This window comes from Caenorhabditis remanei, chromosome II (genome assembly GCF_010183535.1).
Source record: "Caenorhabditis remanei strain PX506 chromosome II, whole genome shotgun sequence".
Lineage (NCBI taxonomy): Eukaryota > Metazoa > Nematoda > Chromadorea > Rhabditida > Rhabditidae > Caenorhabditis > Caenorhabditis remanei.
Genome location: NC_071329.1, coordinates 11,467,398 through 11,492,764, shown reverse-complemented (window position 1 = coordinate 11,492,764; position 25,367 = coordinate 11,467,398). Strand labels below are relative to the sequence as shown.

The 25,367-nt window shown below is 37.1% G+C and overlaps 4 protein-coding genes across 4 annotated transcripts; 2 read left to right on the top strand and 2 right to left on the bottom strand.

Moving 5' to 3' along the window:
• Positions 1-922: 922 nt before the first annotated feature.
• GCK72_006145 (uncharacterized protein) lies at positions 923-2,201 on the bottom strand (the record flags this gene model as incomplete). The annotated part of the gene is made up of 4 exons (XM_053725497.1): positions 923-940; positions 996-1,176; positions 1,229-1,896; positions 2,046-2,201. The coding sequence occupies 4 exons, from the start codon at positions 2,199-2,201 to the stop codon at positions 923-925; spliced, it is 1,023 nt and encodes a 340-aa protein (XP_053589691.1).
• An 11,785-nt stretch (positions 2,202-13,986) lies between these two features.
• On the top strand, positions 13,987-15,334 carry GCK72_006144 (uncharacterized protein; the record flags this gene model as incomplete). The annotated part of the gene is made up of 5 exons (XM_053725496.1): positions 13,987-14,121; positions 14,166-14,262; positions 14,308-14,639; positions 14,683-14,999; positions 15,196-15,334. 5 exons carry the CDS (start codon positions 13,987-13,989, stop codon positions 15,332-15,334), a joined length of 1,020 nt encoding a protein of 339 aa, XP_053589690.1.
• An 804-nt stretch (positions 15,335-16,138) lies between these two features.
• Positions 16,139-21,798, top strand: GCK72_006143 (uncharacterized protein; the record flags this gene model as incomplete). The annotated part of the gene is made up of 10 exons (XM_003108866.2): positions 16,139-16,160; positions 16,216-16,358; positions 18,846-18,971; positions 19,018-19,539; positions 19,589-20,310; positions 20,357-20,519; positions 20,565-21,020; positions 21,068-21,379; positions 21,430-21,536; positions 21,591-21,798. 10 exons carry the CDS (start codon positions 16,139-16,141, stop codon positions 21,796-21,798), a joined length of 2,781 nt encoding a protein of 926 aa, XP_003108914.2.
• A 1,314-nt stretch (positions 21,799-23,112) lies between these two features.
• Positions 23,113-23,719, bottom strand: GCK72_006142 (uncharacterized protein; the record flags this gene model as incomplete). The annotated part of the gene is made up of 4 exons (XM_053725495.1): positions 23,113-23,250; positions 23,306-23,378; positions 23,429-23,516; positions 23,641-23,719. 4 exons carry the CDS (start codon positions 23,717-23,719, stop codon positions 23,113-23,115), a joined length of 378 nt encoding a protein of 125 aa, XP_053589689.1.
• Between the last annotated feature and the right edge of the window lie 1,648 nt (positions 23,720-25,367).

Below are 25,367 nucleotides of genomic sequence, written 5' to 3'. Positions count from 1 at the left end.
GTTTTGTTGATGAAGAAGTATTGGTATGTATCAACTCCTCCCGGTCCCTCTCTTCGTTGTCGAAAGTTGTTTCCATTTTCATTTAAAATGCATCGATTTTGCGAAAATGCATGTTTATTCTTCGTTTTTGTATCTTTTCTTTTCCTTTTAAACTTCTTTTTCTCTTATTCTTAACACAGAAAAAGCAGTGACACAAAAAGCTCGATTGTTGAAAATGTTGATGGACAGAGGGCACAAATAAAGAGAAAAAAGGAAACTATTCACTAACCATGAAAAGAGAAAAAAAAGAGGAATTTGACAAGAATTTCAGAATAGACAAAAGAACGGAAATTACAAACATTGAGGGAGAAAGAGAAGTGAATATAAATTATGAATATATTTGAAGAAAATGAATTGGATCGGGAAAATGCTAAATATCACAAAATGTATGGATGGGGAGCGAATGGAAGAAAAATCGTTGGGCAATTGAAAATGAAAATGTTTTGTTTTATCACGGGGATTCTGATTCCAAAGGGAAAGAAAGAAGAGACGAATGGGTCGGAGGGGGATCTCAGTCAGCTGTACATATTATGATGGTATTCTACCCGCAAACGGGATCTCTTGTGACGTGGCACGTAGCGAAAAATACTGTTGGAAAAGGGGGCTAGAAGAAGGGAGAGATGTACAAAAGAGGGATTTGAACGAATCAATGAAAAAGTAAAGCATTTGGAAAATCACAGGGTTTGACTGGGGAAAGAAAAACTAAAATATGCCACGTCACAAGAAGTTTTGCCAATGACGTCGTCATCACTGCTCATCCCCATCGTAGAAACGAGGAGGGAAGGTAAGCAGAGATTCTGGCGGAAAGAGTCGGTGACGAGGATTCTTCCGGAAGTGGAGACGACGACGATGTTGGCGAGGACTGAGATTCTCCGGCGCACCGTCAACTTGGAGAGGATTCCTGTAGAGAAAATGAGTTATGTAATACAGAAACAGAGAGGCATTTTGTGACTTACCCCTTCTTCTCCGATTTCGAGGATTTCTGGGTGTCTCTCGATGACACGCATCAGGATTCCATTGATGTAAACTCGGAGTTTTTGATTACAAATCTCTTGTTCACGAAGAGCATCCAGTAACTGAGATGAATCACCTCCAGCCAGTTCATCGGCAAGAGATGGGGTATCAGCAATCAATGATCTGAAATCAATCACATTCAGAGCCTAAATTTCGAGGTTTTATCTAAACAAACCTTCCCCTTTCAACAGAAGTAGCCAATAACTGGTCAGCCATTTCCTCTTTTTCTCTCATCAATTCTGCCACCTTGGCTTTCAATGCATCCATTTCTTCGTGCATATCTCCAAGATGATCAGAAATGCTTCCAGATCTTGGTCCATCAACTTTCCTTCTCAATTCTTCTGTTTCTAGGGCCAACACCTCAACCATCTCACTGCTTGAATCAATATCTTGTTGAGCTTCCTCTTTGAATTTCTTGAATTGTCTCTCCAATTGAATTCGCTCCTCTTCCATTCCTTCAATCAAAAGTTGTGCTTCTTCCAATTTATTCTCCGTTTTCTCCAATTCATTTCGCACTCTTTTCGTTTCTTCGTTCGACCTTTCCACATCTTTTTTCGCTGCATTCAGATCTTTTTCGAGCATTTGATATTTCAAATTCCAACTTTCAGTTTCCAATTCTTTTTCTCTTTTCAATCTTGACATTGATTCAGTTCCTCTTGTTTTCTCATCGGAAAGTAGTTGTTTGAATCGATCTTCATTGTCTGTCAATTGCTCTTCCAGATTGTGCATTCTCTCTTTTAGCACTGAATTCTCAGTTTTCAAACGAGTTTTCTCATCCGAAAGAGACATGTTACGCTCCTCGAGCTCCGAGTACCGTTTCGTGAATGTATTGAATTGATTCATCTGAAAATTAATCATATGCTTACATATTATTCTATGAAAACTGACAATTTCAAGTAGACAATTGTTTTCCATTATTTCAGAAATGAAATATGAAAAAAAAACTATTCTCGATAATGTCAAAAACTGAACGTGATTTTCATTGAACTCACTTGTGAACTGAAGTCGTTTAGAGCGTCTTGATCTCCTCCAAATGCAATTAAATCACTCTCCGAAGAGCTTCCACCGAGACTATCTCTTCGAGACCTTGTACCGTATAACCTGGAAGCGACCGACGCGCTGCTCGCCGAGCTGCCTTGTAATCGCATAGGCGAGTCCTGAAATAATATTTATATTTTCACAGATCAGTAGTTTGCTAGTAAATATTTTTCTTGGAAACAAAAATGGAATTTGTTTGAAAAAGAATGCAAAATGTAAATGAAATTAGAAGTGATTGACTGATTGAGAATGAATGAAGAAGAGAAGAATGAAGAAGGAAAAATGGATGGAACAAGCGAAAAACCGTATCAAATTAGCATTCTCGAATCTCTTATTTTCTAGTTCCGTTCCTCCCATTTCTTCGTTTCATTTCCTAACATATTCCAAATGAATTCCTCTTTTTATGAAGTAAAAATAGGAAAAGGTGACGATTGTTGGGTCCAAACGGAAGCCAGGTTGGCACAGCTGCTCAAATTGTGCTCACTTCCTGTGAAGCCTTTCCAAATGCTTTAGTATGGAGAGTACCTCAGCTATTGTTAGAAAATTGCGTGGAAAAGAGCATTATGATGTATTTACAAGCACTTTTTCGTCAACTATTCTCTTTTTTTGGAAAAAAAAACTGACATGGACAGAGGGATAGATGAACTGGTCTGACGGATTAATTGTTCCCATTTAGAAAATAAAAAACATTGGATTAGTGAGAAGATTAACAAAAATTGATTTGATTATGTATCGAAAAGAATTTTTCGGACTTACAGGGCAGTTTTAGAACAATTTCAATTCTAATAAGAAGAATTTTAAATTTGACGACTACTCTGATTGAATCATCCCAATCAGAGCCATTACATTTTTCAAAACAACAAAACATAATTCTTCGAATTCCTTAAATGAATAGAAATGTTCTATTTTATAACTACTCTCATCCTGCTACCGGTTCTCAATAACTCAAATAACTCACATCAATTAGATAATGTTCTTTCTGAAAGTCTTCAATTTTGAATAGAGTGGCAGTGGTGACTAGGCAGAAATATGGAAAAAAAGTAGATGGCAAATGGAGGTGGAGAGTGGCGGATTGCGAAACCGAACTCTGATTCTCTCATTCCTTTTATAATATTTCTCCCTTTTTAAGCTTCTTTCTGAGCTGCTCTCGTCTCTATGGATACTCGCTTTGGAGTCAAAAAGCAATGCGACAGAATGACGCACGTGGGAGATTCAGAATTGAAAACGAATGTAGTTGATATGAATGATGTGTTGTAATGAAACTGAATACCTTATACTTTCAGGACAAAGAATAAAACTAAAAACGACTTGGTCCATGTCAAAAAAGCGGCACGTTAAATGTCATGTCATGTCATGTTCTGACAAGTTTTTGAGCCACCTGAGCAGGCGGTGATAGGGGGGAGAAAATGAGTGATAAGAGACACAGATATTTGAAGATATGAGCCAATTTTTCTTTTCTTTTCAGAAGAGTGGGGGCGGAGGAGAGCACTTCATCATTTTTGACTCATAATGGAACCATTGAACTGTGTTCAGAACACATTTCCACGTCATTATGACAACTGACACGTCTAGAATTTCGGTGAAAAGAGATCTGAAACAACCAGTGAATCAGTCGAAAAGTTCAGAAATCTCTCTCGTTTATATCGTTTACATTGTTATTTGATACTCGAAAAGAGAGATAGAGTGTGAAAAGAGATTAACGGATCACATAGATCTATTAAGTTCGGACAGAGGAAGTGAGTAGGTACTTTTCAAAAATATCTTTTAAACTCTTCAGATATAGTCAAAAAATATTTTTTGAAAGAGTTCTGAGTTCAGATCTATGAAATCTAATTCAAGTCCTGGGTTAGAGATATAGAAGTTTTGAAATGGTTCAATCAATTGTTGAGCAGAACTGAACAAGGTGTTATTGATATATCTAACAGAATATACATTATATCTTTCAGAATCTCGTGGGCGCGTGAAATGAAGCTTACCTCGTATAGTTGGAGCATTCACGTCTTCTCGATATTCTTCTAATCAGAACAAAACTTGGATGAAATAACAAAAAATAATGAGTACTAGTGGGAATATTTTCAGTTCTCTTCACCTTATTTCAAAAGAGACTAAACTCGGGCAATACGAGAGATATCAAGTGACGAGAATGACGCGTCGGCAGAGCGACTGCCTTGTCCGGAACACGACGTATTTGTCGTTCCGCGCCACAGTTTTTTCTCCGCACTCTCCATTCCATTCCGGAAGAGAACAAAAACATACATAAACATACAGAAGAGACAAAACGTTTTTGGGAGGGAAAACCGATGAAGAGAAAAATGACGAAAAAGCGTGGATAACAAAGAGCGCAACGGCATGAAGAGAATGGTTTGTGATGCTTTTTTGAGGAAACGACAGAGTGCGTGAAGATTACGGTAAGTGGTTTTTTGGGGGGATCTATCCATGGAACCGGACTACATCTGGAAACTTTCATAAGAGGAAAGAACTAATTTGGAGGAGAAGACATACCATTTTATTAATGGATGTGAGGAAGAAAATGAAGGAAAGTAGATTTCACAGACCGTGGCAAATGTCAGGTAGCTAACGATAGAGTTCCACATTTTCAGAAAACTATGTCTAGCTCCAAAATCTGGAATATTCTGGCTGAAAAACCATTGCTCTGAAAACAGTTCTAAAGATCAACAAGAAAGAATCTTCAACGACTTTTCATAGATGATCATTCTGTTATCTGTTTGTGTTGTTCCACCACGAAAAACAAATAAAATTGAACCATCGTTCAGATGGCTTCTCTCCCTTTTTTCAAGTAGTTTTTTATGACGTGGCAATTGATTGACTCATTATGACGTTGGTTCAAAAAAAGATACAGTTCATCAGAGATCATCAACAAAGTTGTTTGACAAACAACACCGAAAAAACTTCCCAATTTTAGACTAAAGCAGAATGGAACTAGAGGAAACACGTGACGTGGAAATGGAAAATCGAAGTTTTGTCCCCTGACTTCACACTATAATTATGTGCTAGAAAAAGGAGAAGAAAGAACGTCTCAGTTGGTCTTCTTTTTCTTCTTCAGCTGAGAGAGTGAAAGAAGAAATGGTGTATCGAAATACGGTTTTCGAGTGGTTGGAAAAGCTTCCACTAATAGAGAGAGAATTGAAATATGACAGACTTAGAGACGAAGAGCAAACACTGTAAAGGATGGTCTTTTCAAAAGGTGGGAAGACAGTTTTTCAGTGACTCATCTATGAATCTCCTAAAAAAAGGACAGTGAAATTGACAGGTGAGGCAAAAAAGGGAGGTTATTGCGAAGGGGATGCACCCAATTATGTCAGAACAAGATTGATAGAACTGTTTTTTTTGTTTTCTGTTCGAAAAGTGCATGTTAGAACTTCCTGGAACAGAAGGGAACTGGAAGATAACTTTATTTGGGAAAAAATCGTCTGAGTTAATGATCCTAGGTGAGGGAAGGGTCAATTCTTCCACCAAACATAATCTAAGATTCAACAAATTGACGAATAGAAGATAGTTTACTGAATTCCATCAACAAAGTTTTCAGATTTGTTTGCAAGTATCATGTTTCAGAAAAAAAGAGTTGTGAGTAACTTCTCCCCGTCTCTCGTAAGTGTCCATCACTCAATTCCATTGGAATCAATTTCTCGCAACTTGATTTAATGTCAATAGAGTAAGTACTTACCGCATACTTGGATTCCTCTTCTGACACGAATTCGGTGGTCATTGTTTGAGAAATGACAGAAACTGAATCAATAGTTCAGAAGGTAGATGCAGTAGTTGTAGTAAAAGAGAGAAACAGAATGCGGCAAACTGTATTGAGAAAGAGAAAAGGAAGAAGGCGAGGGAGACTGTTATCAATTTCGAAACCGCCTTCTTCAACCTTTCCTCTGCGTCTCTCAGCTTCTTGATTTCTGTTTCGTTTTGCCAGTTTATCTTTCAGACACGGTCATCAGGTTGAGGTTGTAAACCCTCAAAGCAAAAAAATGAAGAAGACGTCGTCAGAAGATGAAAGACAGACGAATTGCGAAATCAGTGAAGAGAGGGAAAACAATCCGGTTTTTGGATAGTCTCTCTCACTCTTTTTTGTATGTGTTCACTTGTTTTGTACGTCTTCATTTTCTTTTTCTATGGAGAACGCTTAATCGATACTTTTTTGACGGGTTTTCCAAGATAGAAATACCGAAAATTTCTCTGATGGTCACACCCAAAAGAATGGAAATGATAAGAAAAGGAGAAGTGATTAGGAAGTGAATTAGGGGGTCATGACTTTTTTTTCGAGAAGTAGAAAAAGAAAAGGATTTGGATAGTGGAACAAGGAACCAAATGTTATTCTCAGTATGGAGAAACAGAAATCAGAAAAAAAAAACTATTTCTGATTTTTTGCAGAAATTGTTAATTTTCAGAGCGGAACAAATTTTCCGACGAGGAAAAGTCGTGAAAACGATTATTACAATAACAGACGATAACAAATTGTTTCTCAAAATATTCAATACATAATCCAAAGAGAGCTACAGTAATCACAACATGACGTTTCTAGATTACGACTCTTTAGTGAACAGGTGCCTACAACAATTGTAAAGCTCAATGACTGTTCCACACATCCTGATGACTGTGGAAGGTCTTTTCAAAGCTACGATTATCCCAATTCTCCAGCACAGCTCAGCAATTTGGATATGATCTCTGCCCACTAGTTCAGCATACAAAAGACAAAATGACCAATCCAGGAAAAAAACTAAAAAGGGAAGCGACTGCTTTTGTTGTATGAATAAGAAGAAAAAGAAGAAAAGGGGAAAGAAAGAATGGTCATTTATAGAGAGTCGGAAAGTGGGTGAAAAGTGGAAAATAAGTGGTGGAAGAAGGGATGAAGTATAATTTGAGAAGGATTTAGGCCATTCCCACTTTACGAAACTAACAAAAACAGAAATGACTTGAAGATATTATACACCTCGTCGAGTACAAATGAAATGCGAACATTCTGCTCTTTTCCCTGCACCACCAACCGCCTTTTGTTGTTATGTGAACAAGGCTCAAGTTACTTGTACGGAGTGAAAAATAGTATTAGAGAAGAAGAAACTGAGACAAAATGAGCAGGTAGACAAGATTCAATGTGTACTCGAGAGGAAGGAAGGAACAGAGTTATTGGAGATGAAGGGAAATGAGTAAAATATGAAAATGAATAGGTGAATTACGAATGTATCATGATGACTCAACCTATAGAATCTAGTTAGCTTCACCTTTTTTGTGAAACTTGACTCATAAACTTCCTTAGAAGAAGGCAGGAGAAATGAAAGTTTTAAAAACAGAATAATATCCGAAATTCCATGAAAATTGCGGAGTCTCGTGATCAACGCTGTTCAGCATCAAGCAAACCTACAGTTGTTTTTATGTTTTTTGAATTTGGAGAAGCCTCAAAACACACCAAAATATCAGTCTGATCTGTCATACAAACAGTGTTCTTTTTCTGCTTTACACACAATTAGTCAATATTAGCTTATCAAAAATAGAAGGATATTTGAAAAGCTGAAATATGAAAAATATGAGAAATAGAGCATACCTCTCTGGCAGGCGACTCATACACGTCGGTCATGATGACGGAGTCGTCGTGATTCTCGTTCAGAAACCCAATTTTGAAGGAATCTTTGTGCTGTTCTCGTTCGTTTCGATTGATATGAGAGAGGGAGTTTCACACTCTGAAAATATTAAAATGGGTTGTTTGCTCAGTGATGAAAAAGTAACAGAACGAGGTAAACGAGGAAGAAGAGAAAATAGAAGAATAACTGTCAGAAGAGAGGAAGAACTGTATGTATGTACATGTTGAAACTACCGGTACTCGAGCAAATATCAGGTGAGAAAAATGAAAAAGAGAAAAAGAGAAATAGAGATGAGGCAAAAAAAGTAGAAAAAGGGAATCACATTCTTTCGGAAGCAAATGCTCGAAGTAGAAATTTCATAAACTGAACATTTGTTCGTTGGACAGAAAATAAGAATTACTCCCACGGAGCTCCCAGAGAATTAGAAATCATTGTTCTCATGGTGACGGCAATTTTCTAAATAATCGAATAGCTCCTATTCAGCTGCTTTTTCTCAAATACCTAGAAAGATCTAGAGAAAGAATCGAATGAATCACCAACTGGTGCTCTAACGTCTTCAATTTCTCCTCTTACTTTACTTCAATTTGTCATTTTCTCGAGAATAGGGTGTGAAAAGTCATCTGTCCTCTAGCGTCTTCCAATTCCAATTTTTGGAGGTTTTTAGGGAGTGAGTGTGTGTATGTATACTATAATTTATGTGTGAATCGAAACGACGAAACGGGTGGAATTGGAATATAGAAGTGAGTGGAAATGGACAGAAGAACGGAAAGGACACTGGTGTGGCCAACGACTACTAGTTTTTGAGAGGGGGTTGAAAGAGGAAAATACTGAATAAGCAGACGGGAAATAATAGGTACTGGTCATTTTTGAAGTGTATTGGAAGGTAGGTACGAAAGGGCATTATTTTTTTACTGAGAATATAATTTTTAGAAAGGAAAATCATTTCGAATAACAGATAATACACAGATTGTGATTGTTTGATGGTTTCTAGAAATGTGGTCTTGAATCTAGAAATTTCTGAATAAGTAAATATTATTAGATTTCTTTTCAGTCTCGTGATTTGCCACGTCATAATCGAAAGTAAGAAAGTCAGTGATGACGCAAATGAAACAGAAAAAAGAGAAGAATTTAAGGATCGAAGCATCGGAATTCTTGCGCAATTGGCATTCATTCGCTCGATAAAATCTCGAAAAACGGGGCGAATCGTTTAGCTTTCCGACCAAATTTTATTACACTTGGATGACTTTTCTTTTGATTTTTCTTCTTTATTTTTTTTAACTTCTCCGCAGAATCCAAAAAATAATAATGAAAAAGAGAAAGGTGGGCGAGCAATAAGAAAAACGAAAAAAGAAGAAAGTGAAAAAGCATACATCAACATAATGAATAATATATATGTGAAGGAAGGAAAAGAAGAAAATATGAAATGGGAACTATGGAAACCGAGAGAAAATAAGGAGTGGTAGGGAAAGGAGAAAAGTTTGAGATTATATTCAAAAAAGAACATGAGAGAAATCAAAAGAAAAGCTCGGATGATCTGATGATCTTCAAAGCCAACACACTATCATCACCATTCCGTTCTCTCCAAATCTTTTGCACTAAAATGGACGGTGACCATATATTTTTGAGTGAGAGAGACCTGGGAATGTGCCATCTTTTCTTCTCTATCTTTCTATATTTCCCTTCTCCATTTTTCGGACAAAATCAAACATTTCAACGGAGAGAAAAGAGAGAGAGTACTGTAGACTGTCAAGACGCAGATAATATTGCTCCGGCAGAGAGAGAAGTAGGTCGATAGACTGGATTCGCGCTCCGGTTAGAAAAAATTGGGCCGATTGATATGACTTATTGAAAAAAAACACCGAAGTTTCAAAACTTAATTCTACACCAACTAACCTTTTCCCGCATATCAAAATATTTTTTTTGTTAAGCGAATGTTCTTCAAAGATGGGTTGCCGGTAGATTACAAAATCTGGTAAGCTTTCCTGGTTAAAACCTCAAAACTTTACTACCCAGTCAGAAAATGATACTAAAAAAGAAGAAGAGCAAAACTCAGAACACGAAAAAGTCTCCAAAAAATCAAACGTGTTGAGAATCGAAAATGATGAATTGACGAATCCCGCGAACGTTTTTTCCTATCTTTTCAATGCACTTTCCCATGGAATGTCATGCTCCAAAAAAACAACAAAACGAAGTTTTGAAACTTTAGCAGCTCTATAACCAACAGAGAAAATAATAATTCATGTGTGAATAGAAACGAATAAGACCCCCGGGAAAATGAAAGATGACTCTTTCAGAAAACGACGATAGAGATAAAGTTGAGAAGAAGCTGAAGAAGGAAGAAGAGGAGTAAATGCAAATTTGGAAAGATTTATTTATTGAATAATTAAGGAAACTTTGGGTTTTTGTGAGATTCTAGAGAGATTCATCAAAAAATAACTGCTTTTTCTTTAAAATCAATCAGTGGGTTATCCGCCTGAACATCTATAGATGAACTTGAGAAGATAAAGGAACACGCGTTGATTGACACAGTCGAATGAATGTCTTTACTGAATATGCTAGAGTATCAAATGAAAAAAAAGTTGGACAAAGACGATTGAAAGGCTTTTCGTTTCATTGAATTGATATAAAAAGTTGTTTTATCGAGCTCCCGATTCCTTCCTGTTTGCTCTCGGAGCTCTCAATCTGTTTATACTTTTTCCACCTTCTCTCTCTCACCAATTCACACGTCTGTCTCACCGTCCGGAAATTGAAATATTTGAATGAAAGTGAGCCATCAAAAGAGTCACATGAGACAGTAGGAAGTAAAGAGAAGAAGTTGAAGAACACGAGAAAATGTGTCTGGGTAATTTATAAAATATGCATTCAACGACCCCTTGAAATGGTTTTCGAGGCAAAGCAAAGCGGTATACAAACCATTTCTAAAAACACGAATAACAGAAAACCTATGGAAAAAGTGGTACTTGGCAGTCAGGACGAAACCGCAATGAACGAGAGTTGAAGGTAGATGAGAGACGGAGACACATTCAAATTACTGTAGATGAAGGTCACTGAGAGTATTCGGAGGATAGGACAATTAAGGAATCGAAAAAAGAAGGAGGCCAAGATGAATAAATGTGCGACGAACAGCTTCATTACATTAGGATTAGGGAAAAACTGACAGTTGTAGTTGAATCCTTAGAATTTGTGAGAGGGAAAGCTAGAGCTCCCTAGAGTTTCAATAAAGCATGTAGGCGCTTCGTATAATCATCTCTGAAACTGTTGACAAGAATGGTGATGTGAGCTATATCCTATTTGTTTTTGAAAAAGGGTTCCAAGAATTTCCTTAGCAAACTCTAATTAATATATGGTTCAAACTAATTTTTTTTAATCTAGAAACTGACGTTGGGGAGACTAAACATTTTTAGAAACACTGTCGACCTCTATAACAACTTAATAGCTTGACAAATTTCAGTTTTGCGAGAGCATTTTCAGAATTTTCAAACTTGGTCATTTCAATCATAAAGTTTTTGCCCGGAAATCTCAAATACAGGAAGTTACACCCTGAGCTTCAAAAGATGAATAACATGCTATAAATTGTAAGAAATGTATGCTCTTTTCAGATGAAAAAATTAGTCATTTCCCCCCGTAGAGAGCTCACTTTCTTCTGGTGACAACTCTCTTGGGTCACCTAAAAATGGAAATTTGCAAGCGCTCTCCTGTCTTTCGTCACCTCTTTCATACTATTTCGTTCTTTTTTGACACCCAACTCATTAAATTTTCATGAAAATTCAAAACGCGAGCTTGCCTGAAAGCACTCTTTCTCTCCTCTTTTCTCATTTTGTACCTTTTTGTGAATAGTCAAAACGAATCATTCCAATGGAATGTTTATGAAAAAGAAAAGTTAGAAAATATTCAATAGTTGGAAACCCAATCTGTTAGTTTTGTATATTCACAAGGTGTTTTTATGCCGTCAGGTAGAGTAAAAAAAAGAAAAAGTGAACAATATGAAGTCAGAATATAATGAGAAGGCACCTGCTTGAATGAATTATGAATATAAGTTCCGGTATAAAAGTGACAACTGAATGAAATCTAAGGAATTATGAGGATATGAGGGCCCTCCGTCGAAATACAAGCCAATCAGAAGTTTAGATCTAAAAATGCTTTTCTCTCTCACAACAGAAACAATAAATCTCCATTGTTTCGTGTGAAGACAACACGATAATTCATACAAACAAAAGCGCCGCAGGAAGAAGATGATGACTGTGAAAGTGACACAAATGAGAGGATTATTCTGGAGGTATACAAATGATTGGCGTGAAATTTAGTGATGATGTGAAACCGAAGGAATGTTTCGGGAAGACTTCGTGATCCTAGAATCCTATTGAAGCCTAGTTATCGAAATGAGGGCTTCTAAACGCCTCTAGTAGAGCGTTCTAGAATCTAGCTGCCAGAGATACAGTAGACGTTGAGGCTTCTAGACCTTGCACTGGAATCCTAGCTCCACCATCACCTTTGTCACGTCATACTTTCAACGTGAATGGATTGGACTGACACAGGTGGAATAATTGAAACAGTCAATGTATGTATTGAGGAAGAAAATGGATGGAGAGAGATACAGAGACTGAGGGCAACAATTATTGAGGAGAAACCAGTTGGTTGACTGACTTGCGGCGCGGGAAGGCGACATACAAAAAATGAATGGGGATGCGGAGAAAAGCGACGATGACGACGGTCGAAGTGCACTCGAGGGAATTCTGAAGTTGACAACGACGACTTCTAAAAGTTTACTGATGAGTTATAGGTTCAAGGTTGAAGCATGATTCAGATTTTGAGCCAAGTCTTCGTGAAGATCTGTTCTTCTGGAAGCGGATATGACTGAGCAGAGCAATACTCTGAGATCCTTTGAAAGCGGAATATCCTAACAAAAAACAAGAATCACATAGAGTAAACTTCGAAGTCTACAGTACACTGGACTCTTCGGAACGCATGGTGCTCATTTAAAACTATTCATTGTATCTTCAGCTTCAAACCTCTGACTTTTAATTTTGTGACGTGATGTCAACTCGAAAACCGATTTATCTTAAAATGGTCCTCCCACTCTTCTGCCCAAACATGACACTTTATTCTTTTAACTTTGTCTCTATTTTCTTTAAGAGCAAGCCACAAGAGACTGCTCATAAATCTATGGTATGACGTGGAATTCTTGAGACAAAACAAAAGAAGAAAGAAGAAGAAAAAGAGAAAGAGAAAACAAAAAGGAACATCTTTCAGGATAGTGGTAAGAAATCCAGACAGCTTTGCGGGGAAAAGTGCCCGGATGTGTTTTATAAATTTTTTTCTCGTTTTCTTTTTCCGCCGCCATTTGGTTTCGTCGTCGTCGGGAAAAGTGCGGAATCGCATCGTAAAATCGGTGTGGAATTAGAAGCACATGTTGCAAGAAACTTCAAGGAGTCAAGCGAAAAAATGAATCATGGATTTATAAGAGGGAGAAAAAAGTAAAAAGGGAAAGAGATAGAGGGAAGAAATGAGGTGAAGAGGTAGCCACAGAGGGACCACTTATTATTTGCCCCTGGTTGACCCTCTCTCTTCTGCTTTATTCTATATGTGCCACCCACCTGGACATAAAGGGAAGAGCTCGAAATAGTATGATGAAGACAGAGACTTAGAAGGTTAGAAAGAAGGTGTTTGAGAGCGAATATTCCGATTTGGGTGGTGGTGGTGACACACCTTTTGGCGGACACGCTTGTTTGGGAAAATGAAAGGGTGTGGGAAATGGAGAAGAGGAAAAATAAGAAGACGAGGAGAAGAGAAGAACATCTTGATTGACGGTTTTCCAGAAAAATCTGCGAAGAGATCGAGCTAATTGGTTGGGAAAGTTACCTGTCATCATAACAGAACTTGAAAAAACAGACTTGATAAGCTTGAAGCTTCACGTTTAATAGATTCAGAGCATTGGTACTATTCGGAGAAGAAACTAATAAGGAATTTTCGTTTATAAACTCGGGAACGATCCACTTCTTGAGACCATGGTGAGAATATTGAGCACGGTAGATCGGTTTACTAATAAAGACAACATTAGAATGTCTTACTGTAAAAACGATTTCCGAAATAAAAGAGTATCCTTTTTGCAATTGTCTCTGTCGTATAGAAATGTTGAATTGGAACTCCTGTATTCCATTCCTTTGAATTCCCATCTTTTTGAGTTTCATTCACTAATTTTCCCATACATTTTTACCGCCAAAAGTGGGATCTTCCTCTACTTCTCATCTGTGAAAAATAGAAAATTCGTTGTGAAGAATCACATTCTTTGTCATATTCCCAAATGCTGAAAGCGGTTAACTGTACTCAATATCTTTCACGGAGGTGGATTGGATGCTCAAAAATATCGAGCAAGCTGGAAGACTACGATGTTGTGATCAACCCGAATTCCCAACTATTCGAGAAGTTCATGATTGAGGTTGTTGTTTTATGAGGAATTCAACTTGATAATATTATATTCAGCATGGATCCAAACGGATGGATTTCAAAGCGGAAGACTACAATACATGGAAGTCTTCATGGGAAAACAAGTACCGACTTGGATTGTTTTTCTTGAAAGGTCAGTTCAGAAGATGTCCATCATCCAGAACTGATATCTTTTCAGGGACTGAAAATCTTGTTTTCTCATTTCACACAATTCAATACGAGTCTCGTGGATTTCAACCAAATTTTCGTCATCTCGGAATGGCTTGGATTCCTGAAAAATACAGAGGAAAGGAGATTCTGAAAGTGGTTACAGACTATTTGATTGAAGAAGAAGACATGAAAAAACATAATATGTTGGCTTGTAATGTTCATTGGTCCCAGAACTTCTGGAAACAAGCGACCGGAAGAAGTGATACAAGTTCATGCACATACTATATATCCCATTATGACATGCCTGAATTTCGAATTCCAGCGACTCCAAAGATGACGGGAAATGGTGTTGTTGTCAAGGTGAATCAACTAAAAATAATAAGAGATCATCGACCGATTACAGAGAGTAAACACAGAAATAGTCAGTGATGTTTTGAAATATGATCGAGCAATATTTCCATTCGATCGAGAAAAATGGATGAAATCACTATTTCTCGACGGAATCGGACGAATTGCATATGATTCGAATGGAAGAGTTATTGGTGTTGGATGTCTTTCAATTTATCCATCAGGAGAATGTGTTATTAGTCCATTGTATGCAGATGACAAGACTGTTGCACAGTTGATATTCAGAAGTATTCTGGAAGAAGTTTTGGAAAGAAATGATAAATTGTGGAGAATTCAAGTGAGATCAAATGATCAATGTAGAGATAGTTTTGAGTAAGTCTTATAATTGGTTTAAAAATATTTGACAAACCTTTTTAAGTCGCTAAGTGTTCAATAAATTCACTCAATATTCGTTTTGTGAGCTACAGTAACCCAAACCATCAAGCCTTGAAAAACTTGTAAAAATAACATAAACCACTAGGTCTTCCGATTAGAAAATTTTTTATCACATCAATATATCATATTCCAGATGGATCGAGCCGTTCTTAAAGTGTTCCGTCCGTCGAACGCATCTTTCAAATCTATGCTATTCCATCTACCCACCGAGACATTTCTTCAACTTTTCGAAAGTTTATGTGAACGCTCACCCGACAAATGGGCCTTGCTGACATTGAACATTTCCCGACAATATGTTTTATTCGAGCTCTCCACAAGATTAATAAAAATAGATCTCTTTTTTTGTTTACCTTTTTTCTATCCCTCAAAATTTCTACCACAACAACAATTGTCTGCGTCTACACGTAAAACCATGTGACTTTGAAGAGTGGAAGCAGCTGGAGTACTGGACGAAAAGACGACCCCTGTGACTGACATTGATATCAACTCAAGTTTAGTTTATTTCAACATAAACTCCAATTTATAATACTGTTTTGCATGAATTCTTGTTGGAACGCTTGCTTTCACAGACTTTTTATTGATTAGCGAGAATTGTTTCCTGCTCAAACGTGTAACAATAAATGATTCAATAATTTGGCATTCTTTTCAAAAGATGAACAATAGAAAAACATCCCAGAATTTCGTTAACATTCCTTCAAAAGCGACCATTTTTGCAAAAATACACTGACCAATTTCGGTAGAAAACGCGCTCCGCTGGACTGGTCATTTGATTCTCTTCTTTTTTTCGTCCGGAAAATGACAGAAAACTCCGATTTCGGGAAAAAGACAAATATTTCTCTCTTTTTCTCTCTTTTTTTTTTTGGAAATTTGGAGTCACATTCAATTTATCGTTCGGTTTCTTCGCTGCCGCCGACAGACCCGATTTCTCTGATAACCTTATTATCTCTCATTGTCTCTGCGCCTCATCTATGATGTGCTTTGTATTTGTATTCAGCCTATGAAGTTTATTTATGGTTGCCAATTTTCAGAAGTTCCGAATACAGCAGTCAAAAGCTGAAAATAGTATGAAATGAGAGATGAGCCGGTTAAGTCTTGGAGGTAAGTTACAACGTATTTACACCTTTAAAAACACAAATTTTTGTCGGAATTAAAGGCTCAATCCGTCTCCACGATCTGCTAGAAGCATCAGACGATGAATACGGATTCGTACGGACAGAAGTGGAACGAGCATTGGATTGTAGAGATGCAACAGAAGAGGAGATAATGCGAGAATCGCCTGTACGATTCAGTTACAAGGTATTGAAGTAAAAACAGAATAAAAATTAGATTAAAACGATATTTATATCATTTTCTCGAGTTAGAGTTGTTTTTTTTTTGAATTTGGAAAATATCCATTCTAAAATTGCCTAGAAATTCCTTTTCAAGGATAATAATTCATCCAAATTTAGAGGTCTGGAAACAACTGAATGAAAAAAAAACGAAGTATTATTTTTTAAAAATTCAAAAACAATAAAACTGAACCTCATGAGGCAAAAATATTCTCATGATTGTAATGGCTGTCAGCTGTTTCAAAATAATTTTTCTCTATTTACAACCTCCTCCATATGAAATGACATCAGTGTTCCCAAAAGTGATCAGATCAGTCCATCAGTACTCGAAGGTACCGCAGAGTAACAAAAAATGTTGAACGCAAGTAAACAGTCAACAGAAAGTAAATGTCAACATTTCGGTGGTCACTGACCATCGATCGATTTTTTATTTTTGACTTGTTTTCCTGCGGTATGTTCACAGTATTGCCTTTCTTCTATTATTCCCTGATGCCATTCATTTTGGCAAAATTCAATTCGAAAAATGGACGATTTTTCGCTGCTAAAAACAGACTATCGAGATTTTCGTAATATCGGCGATATTACAACTGATGATTCGGACGAGGAGTTTGTGGTAAGTACACATAATCGTCAATAAGGCATAGTTTCGAGTTGCAAATCACAAATATATGCAAAGTCCACATCAGTGAACACAACTCTTTTTCTGTTTTTCACTTTTATAAAAAATATTCCGTTTGCCTGTAGATTGATAACGGGTTATCATCAGAGTTTTCACCCGACTATTTGTCAATCTGACTCACTTCTTGTTGGTTTTTGTCGTGGTGTAAGCACAAAAAACGGGAGGAAAAATCAAGAAAATACATTCGTATCCATTTTTCAATGTCTTCTGTCTTTCAAAAAATAGCAAGGAAGTTCAGTCGATCCTCCGAAGAAAATGGTGGAAAAGATAACTTTGTGAGTTTCTATAGCTAGCACGCAAATTGCTCATCTAGATTGAAATCAAGTTTCGAAATAGGACTGAAAATGCTCACTCTTTTTTATGGTTCTCGATTTCCCTTTTTGGCAGTACTCCGACGTTTTTTTTCATTCTTGGTCAACCTTTCGCAAATAAAAAAAGAAATCATGTGCTCTTGGTTGAACTGTGTTCAAAAACAAAGAAATGCATTTTTGGTGAGTGATTTTATCTCGAAACGATTCAAGTTAATCTAGTTAGAAGCACTCATCGATCTAGTATGATGGGTTTACGTGTTTCCTGCCATCTTGTCTTGAAATGCTTCAAAACGAAGGCATGAGTCAATTGGAAACTGCTCTCACGCCCTTCTGAAGAGTGAGAGCACATACATGGAAAAACACACGAAAACACAAAATTGTCCTCCTCGTTTCTTCTTCTTTTCTCGTCATCATCATTCTTGCTCTCTTTCTCTTATTCCATTTTTTTTGTCCTGCTTCCGATTCATTTTTTCATTGTTTCTGTCTGGATTGCTCTTTTGAGCTTGAACAGTAGACATGAGCTCATAAATCAAAGAGCTCATTTGAGGTGTATGCTTTCTGCTTCCTACGCGAAATACATCTGTCATAGGTGGAAAACGGAGAAACGAGAGAGTAGAAAGCGGCGGTTTTAATGCAATCGCACTGACTGGTTGAAATGAAAAAAAAACGAGTGGAAACACGGGAGTAAAGGAATTAGCTTCGTTTTCGGAATTATGCAATTCGATTCATCGACGTGCTTTTCTTCATTCTTTCCACTCCATGATTCGAGCTTGAACATTAATAATGCTTCATATAAGATTATATTACTTTTGCAAAAACTTTTGAAATGATACACCTCTCCCAATTCTTCATATCACACAAAAGAAATTGAGTTTTTCATATCGAACAAAGTCGTTGTTTTTCTTGTTTCGTTTCCTCTTCAATGCTCCTCACAGCTGTGAACTTGAGTCACTAACCAGATTTATAATGTTTTTCCGGTCCGTCAATTTTGAAATAGTGCGTTTCTTCGTCAAAATCTTTCTGATTTAGTTATGCACGTTTCGTTTTGAAGACTAAGACGAAAGAGAGGAGATTAGAAGGCTAGTGTTACCCTAGGCAACCTCGAATTCTTAGTTTTTTCCTAGTCAGCTGATTTTCTAGAGAAAATCGTAAAAAGGTGCAGGAAATACCTCTGTCTCTCATTGTTGATGCACTTCTTTCCTTTTTTCGTCAGCCTCTATCCCCTTTTGAGAACCTACTAGGTGTCCGTTTTCATTCGATTTCTGCTCTTTTCGCTCTTCAATTTTTTCCTTTTGTGTGAGCCTTTGAAAGTATATTTCATAATCTCTAGGTAATCATAATCGCTGTAAATAGAAGTCGCTCGAAAGGACGCCGCGAAAAGTGGCTGGTATGAAATAGATGTTGTGAAATTTGTGATTGATCCAAAACTATAATACTTCTTTGCACTCATTTTTAATTCTTCCAGCTTCCTGAAGAGCATGTCATTCCGGCGGGTGGTGAAGTTCCGAGAGCATCTGCTACTCCATCTGGATCAGTTGATGATAGTGAACAGAAGGACAAATTGTCAATCGGGTCTAATGATTCGGGAAAGGTTTGCTTGGAAATAAATTTTATTCATTCAAATAAATGAATTTCAGAAGGATTCCGAACAAAGTAAAATTGGAGCATTCATAGACAAAGCCAAAAGAAAGACACACAAATTGGTATCAAGCAGAAAGAAGAATAACTCAGAATGTGGTACCGCTGAAGCATCTCCACTTCCTTCTATGAGGTCACTTGAGTCAATAAGTAAATCAGAAGAACGATTGTCATCAAGAAGATCATCCGGAGGGTCAGCGGAACAACTGAAACATACACCAACTCCTGGAAAATCGGGTGATGATAGTACAGAGATTCTGGAAGAACTCGTGGCAAGGACAAGTCCGAACCAGACCTTGATTGACCCAGCAGATCCGTCCGACCCATTTCTGGTTCAATCACTCATTCACAAATGTCGAGTGTTACCATTCTTCCGTGCTCGTCTTGTGGTTTTTGGAACTCTCATTGCTCTGACCATTGCGTCTCCTGGATTTATCACTGGAATCCTTTGGGGATTTTATTCCACTATCATTGGGTTTTTATACTTCTTTGTTAGTGAACCGAAACCAAAAGAAGAACAGGTAAGAATTATTAACGATCGTTTGGATTTTAATAAGAAATTTTTTTTAGAAAGATCATTGGTTTGCTGGAGATGAAGAAGTTGAACGAGAAGTAACCAGTCCACTTGGCGTTGATAATATTGATGATCAAGGATTCGGGCTTGGAGAAGGAGTCATTTATAGAGGATGGATGAATGAATTGAGAACTCGATATTCTCCTGCCAACTATCATGTAAACTCAGCACAGTCTGTCTTAGTTCGTCTTGAAGGGTCAATGCTCCGAATATGCCGACCAGCTAAGGCAGTTCTCAAACACGCTTTTTATGACGATCCAACATTGAAACAGAATCAGCCATCGATGGTTTCTCAAGTCATTTATGACATGAAAGATGCTCAAGTGTCTCTTCGCCCGAAACGTTTAGCACGACGTCGATGGTGGAGTCGAAAATATCCTATTCATATCCGATTTGCACACTCGTCCAGCTCGCTGGTTGAAATTGATCATTCTTCAAAAGCCAAGTCCCGTGGAATGGCTCGATCCGCATCAATGGCTCCTCATCCAAATATATCTGAAACAAGTGACTTCCCGCAGAAAAGTATTTCTGATGATGAGACAGATGGATATACGGCAGAGAGTGAAACAGAAGCTGAGGATGAAAAAAAGAAAATGGTTCGTGCTAATTCTGCATCGGATATTCACGAATTCAAAGAGAGTAAAGCACACAAAAAACGAGGGAGAAGTATTTATCTGTTTGTGAGAGCTGCCAGAGAAAAGGAGCGATGGTTCCATTTGTGAGTTGTAAAAAGCAATAACACACGAATCAATCATGTTTTACAGACTTCGTGAAGCATGCGCACGTGCCAGGAACTCTCCAAAAGTGCGTAGATGTATGTCCGTGATAGTGAAAACATGCTCTTCTGCTTCCCTTCCTGAAGAAATCTGTCGGGGAGAGGACGATACAAATAATACAAGTGTTGCTGTTGATGCGCTCACAGCTGAGGTATTTATTTAAGATGAAACGGGTTGTATGATAACTGTTTTTCAGAAAGAAGATTTCAATGAATCCCTTTTCAACACTCCGAAACGAACTTGTCTACCAAAGGAATACGAATATCTGAAATATCGAAGCAATTATGCTTCTTTCGTCAAACAAATTGCGACAATACTCTCAGTTCAAGTTCCACCTCGGCCAGAGAAGAATAGTACAGTGTCCGTTGATTTGGGAACGATGAAATGGGCTCCAGGAGCAACACAGATATCATCAGAACTCGTCGACAGCATTAATGTTCTCGCGACTCGAATATTCTTCGATTTTTGTCGTGATGATTTCTGGATTCGTCAAGTTAAACAGAAGATTCAAAGTAAATTGGCTACTATTCACTTGCCCTATTTCATAGAGAAGTTGGAATTGGGTGAACTTAAATTCGGAACAACAGCACCGAAATTCACAGCCGTTTACACTCCAAAAGTTGACGAATGGGGGACTTGGGTGGACTTCGAGGTTTGTGTTTTTGGAAATAAACTGAAATCTATGTTATTTATTTCTAGATGAAATACAAGGGAGGAATTCGATTGGTTCTTCAAACCAGTGTTAATTTGCTCAAACTTCAAAGTGGTTCACAGCAGGTCGATACGGAAAAACGAGTGAACAGATGGACAGAATCAATACGAGTTACTAGATACTCTGATTCTGATTTGCCAGAAAGTCCAGAAAGCAGTCCTGATGAAGACTTTGGAGCCAAGAACAATTCAGAAGGAACAACGAAAGAGAAAACTGGGAAGAAAATTCTTTCAATTGTCGAACGGGCTGCACAAAGTTCACTTTTCAGAAAAGCAGCCAAGTTGCAAGCTGTTGCGAGAGTAAGAAACTTTATTTGTCAGTATCAAAAACGAATATTTTGTTATTTCAGTTAATAGAAGACGTGTCAACGACTCCTCTGATGTTGAACGTTGAAGTAGAAGAAGTTGAAGGGCCAATGACGTGCAACATTCCTCCACCACCAAGTGATCGTTTATGGTACGTATTCACTTTCTCACATTTTGATAATTAAAAAATATTCATCATTTTTAGGTATGCTTTCCGACGTCGACCAATACTCAAACTCCGTGCTGTTCCTCAAGTCGGTGATCGGTCGGTGGATCTTTCAACTGTTAGTGAATGGATTGAAACTAAACTCCGTCAAGTCCTCGAGAAGAATCTCGTTTGTCCCAATATGGATGACATAATTCTTCCTGTACTATCCGGTAATCCACTTCTCCATATGGGATATAACAAGTAAGATCTGACTTTTCTAGTTCTCACAATTGTTTGTATATTTTTTGTGCGATTTTGTACCTAAGTATTTAATCATCTTCCACCCAGCCCATGTTCATAATATGTTCTTTCGTCCCCTTAATTTCAATCGGTGATTTTTTTTGTTGATAGAATCGATTCTCCGTGTTTCATTCCATTCTTTCAATTTTTTATAATTTTTTATTGGACCCAATATTGCTTTAATTTTCCACGTTTCTCATTTTCACAAAATCTGTTGTTGATTTTTTTGACAATCAAGGTGTAATTAAACATGAGTTAGCTTTTTTCCAATGCTATTTGTTTATCAATTTTTGAATGAATTCGTTGATTTTTAGCTGTCATTGAATGTTATAATAGAATGCACTGCAATGAAAATAGTAATATTAAAACCAACGAATGAAATGGTGTTCTCGTAGAATTACAGTAATCCGTTGTGCAACAACACGTACGGAAGTCGTCGTCATCAGAGGAGCAAGTTGGTTGCTGGAATTTTCTGTTTATTTCAAGTGAATAATGTATCTCACCGAGCAAATCTGCATAGTTCCACATCCATATGAATACTGATAATGCTTTGATTTTTTGTCAACTTTGGCTTGTCTGAATCTAATTTTTTTGAAAATTCAGAAGGATTCAACTCACTTGAAACAGAAAAAATCAAAGGGACATTGAGTTTTCACGATGTTTGATACGTGAACTCCTGGAGCACTCTCATCGATTCCTTCAATGAAAACAATAGAAAAATTGAGAATCAATGTTCTTCGGAAAGAAACAAACCATGAAAACAGTTGATTGCTTCACAAGGTTTAATTAGAAAAATAGAAAACACGAGAGTTGAATAAACAGAATTATTAACCATTTCAACAATCAGAAATGTCAAAAAACCAAAGAGAAGTGTGTCAACTCTCTGTCTTATCAGTGACGTGTTTTATTCTTTTTCAGCTTTATTTGAGTTGTCTGCATTTGAAATTTACATGGAATAGGTGACACAGGATTTTTTGAGAAGTTTGTACTACAGAAGGATTAGCATCTCACCAACTCCAGATCTTCTACTCGATTGAAATTGTTCTGAGTTCAGATTTGAAATGTTCCTTAGCAATTCGAACTGATAATGTTACGTCGTTTATATCAATAAATTTGTCCAGCCCCAATTAGTTTAGATCAATAAATAAATACTGGAAGAGTCAACAACCAGAACATAATACAACTATTTATCTTCTTCTTCAGTGAATAGAAATGTCAATTTTAATGTGAAATAGAAAACACGAAAAGATAAGAAATTGGGAAAATTATGAAGAAATAGTTAGAAATACATATAGAAAACGGATAGAATTGAGAGAACAATCGAAGAGATTGTGGTTGTTGAGTATCCAGAATTACAGAAGTCTCCTCTACAACAACATGATCCGTATCCATTGCTGTTTTCATTGCAACCAGTGCTCTGCAAAAAGTAAATTGCCTTATGACTTTTAAGTTCTTGACTTGGAAAAACTAACGGTGCATGCTCCGTTCGGACATCCATAACTGTTGTATTGATAGTTCTTATAGCTGTAATTCTTCTGGTAGATTCTGAAAATATTTGGGTTTATATTCAAGTTTAAAAAGGAGATGAAACATACTTCATGCAGTATCTTCCTAGACATGTTTGTGTTTGTATGGGGTACAGTGGATCCGGAATTACTTGGCCGTTGTTCGTCGTGGTTTTACCTGGACAGAGGGTAATGAGGATAGTTCGTTACTTTTATTTGGGTTTCGGTTTCAGATGAAGTTCGCAGAACTCTTTATTTGTGAATAATGTTATTTTTCTATGAAACTTTGTTCCAGAACTCACCATAATAACATTGAACTTGAGTGGAAACAGCAATAAACAGAGTCAAAAATAAAAATACGGCCAAAATTTTTTGTGACATTTCTAATTGTGCCAAAAGACGAACTGAACTGATTCGCTCTTCTTTTTCTATCTTTTATCAGTAACAAATAAAAATTGAAACTGTCATATGAATCATGCCCACTTTTTTGTTATCAATGTCACCTCTCTGTGGTTTCTCCATAAAACTATAAACTATTTCTGCTCCATTTTCAGATTTTCTCGTAGTTTCCCATCTGTTTTTTCGACTCTGACACAATGATGAATGTATGAGAAATCCATTCGTTTGATTCATCATTTCTCTCCTCAAAATAGTGCCAAAATCCCAAAGAAATCCGTCTCATGGGAGTTCTATTTTAGATTTCTTTCGTTGGGTCCGTTGAAGAGAATAAACGATGAGAATAGTGCTTTTTTCCAGTTGTACGCACAATTTATGTGTGTGAAAAACGGAAGAAAACGGAGGATATGATTGGATTTGTGTGACGAAAAGTGACAATTTTCGAATGCAAAGTGTAATGTGAGCCCATCTATAAATGGGTTGATCCTCCAGAGACTTGTTTTTTGTTGGAGAGATCACGCTTTTGAAATATTACTCAATTCTCAACAAACTTCTTTTCTCTGACTTGACAATTTGTTATCAGTCATGACTCAGAAAAAAAACGATTAAAGATTACAGAACGCATCTAAACAAGTTATTTTTATCGAAATTTCAGATGATCACTTTCAGATTGAGGTGCTCAATCATCAATAAGGGAAGTGAAACATTACAGATTTTAAAATTGGAGCATATATCTGCAAGAATTAATTCTCACTCTGGAAACAGATTCACTGATCGATGAGACACCTTTAAAGACATAACACTTGAAAATCTTCTAAAATTCCAGACTTTGCTTCGAGTTCCCCAAAAAACTCAGATTTCCTCTTCCAGTTTTTCTTTATTAGTTTCGTTTTCTCCCTCGTTTTAAACACAGACAAATGAGTTTTCGGTTCGAAAGTCAGTCGAAAACGTCCATTTTTTCGGGCGGTCTCATTCTCCCTCAACTCATAAATCTTCGTTTTTCAAAAAAAAGACAGAGTGGTTTTCTGTCGAATTCTTTTTCGGAAAACGGGAATGAGAATTAGTTTTTGCTATGGAAAAGAGTTTTATTCTTGATGTATAAAGGAGTAGATCAGAACAAAAATTGATTTATGTACAGTAGTCGAATGAAAGGTATATTCATTTGGAGCTCACATCCTTGGGAAAAACCGAACCACTCCATGAATTCAGATGACTACCATTATCGTGTTTCAGACTGCGCACTTCTCGGTTTTCCTATATTTTTCCAGATAATACCGATCCATGATCCCTTGTTTTCAAATCCAACGTCCATCATATGTCCAAAACGAAAAAAAACTTGAAAACCGCCGAAGGGTGTCATATTTTTGGCGAGGCGCACAACGCAACACGTCTTGGCTAAAATCTGCAATCTTCTTCCATTTTCTTTTCTCCACCGCGACGTCTCCAGAGACATGGATGTTTTTGAGAAACAGACGTGAACGAAGAACTGAAGTTTTTCTTCTCATGAAAAAGTTAGATGTGTTTGCGTATTCCTTTTCGTATGCACTTCAGGTGTTCTTTCTTGATTTTTGATTCCCTTTCTATTTGTTCGGTTTTTTGTTGAAAAGAACAAAAAAGTAGTGGTTGAAAGTGG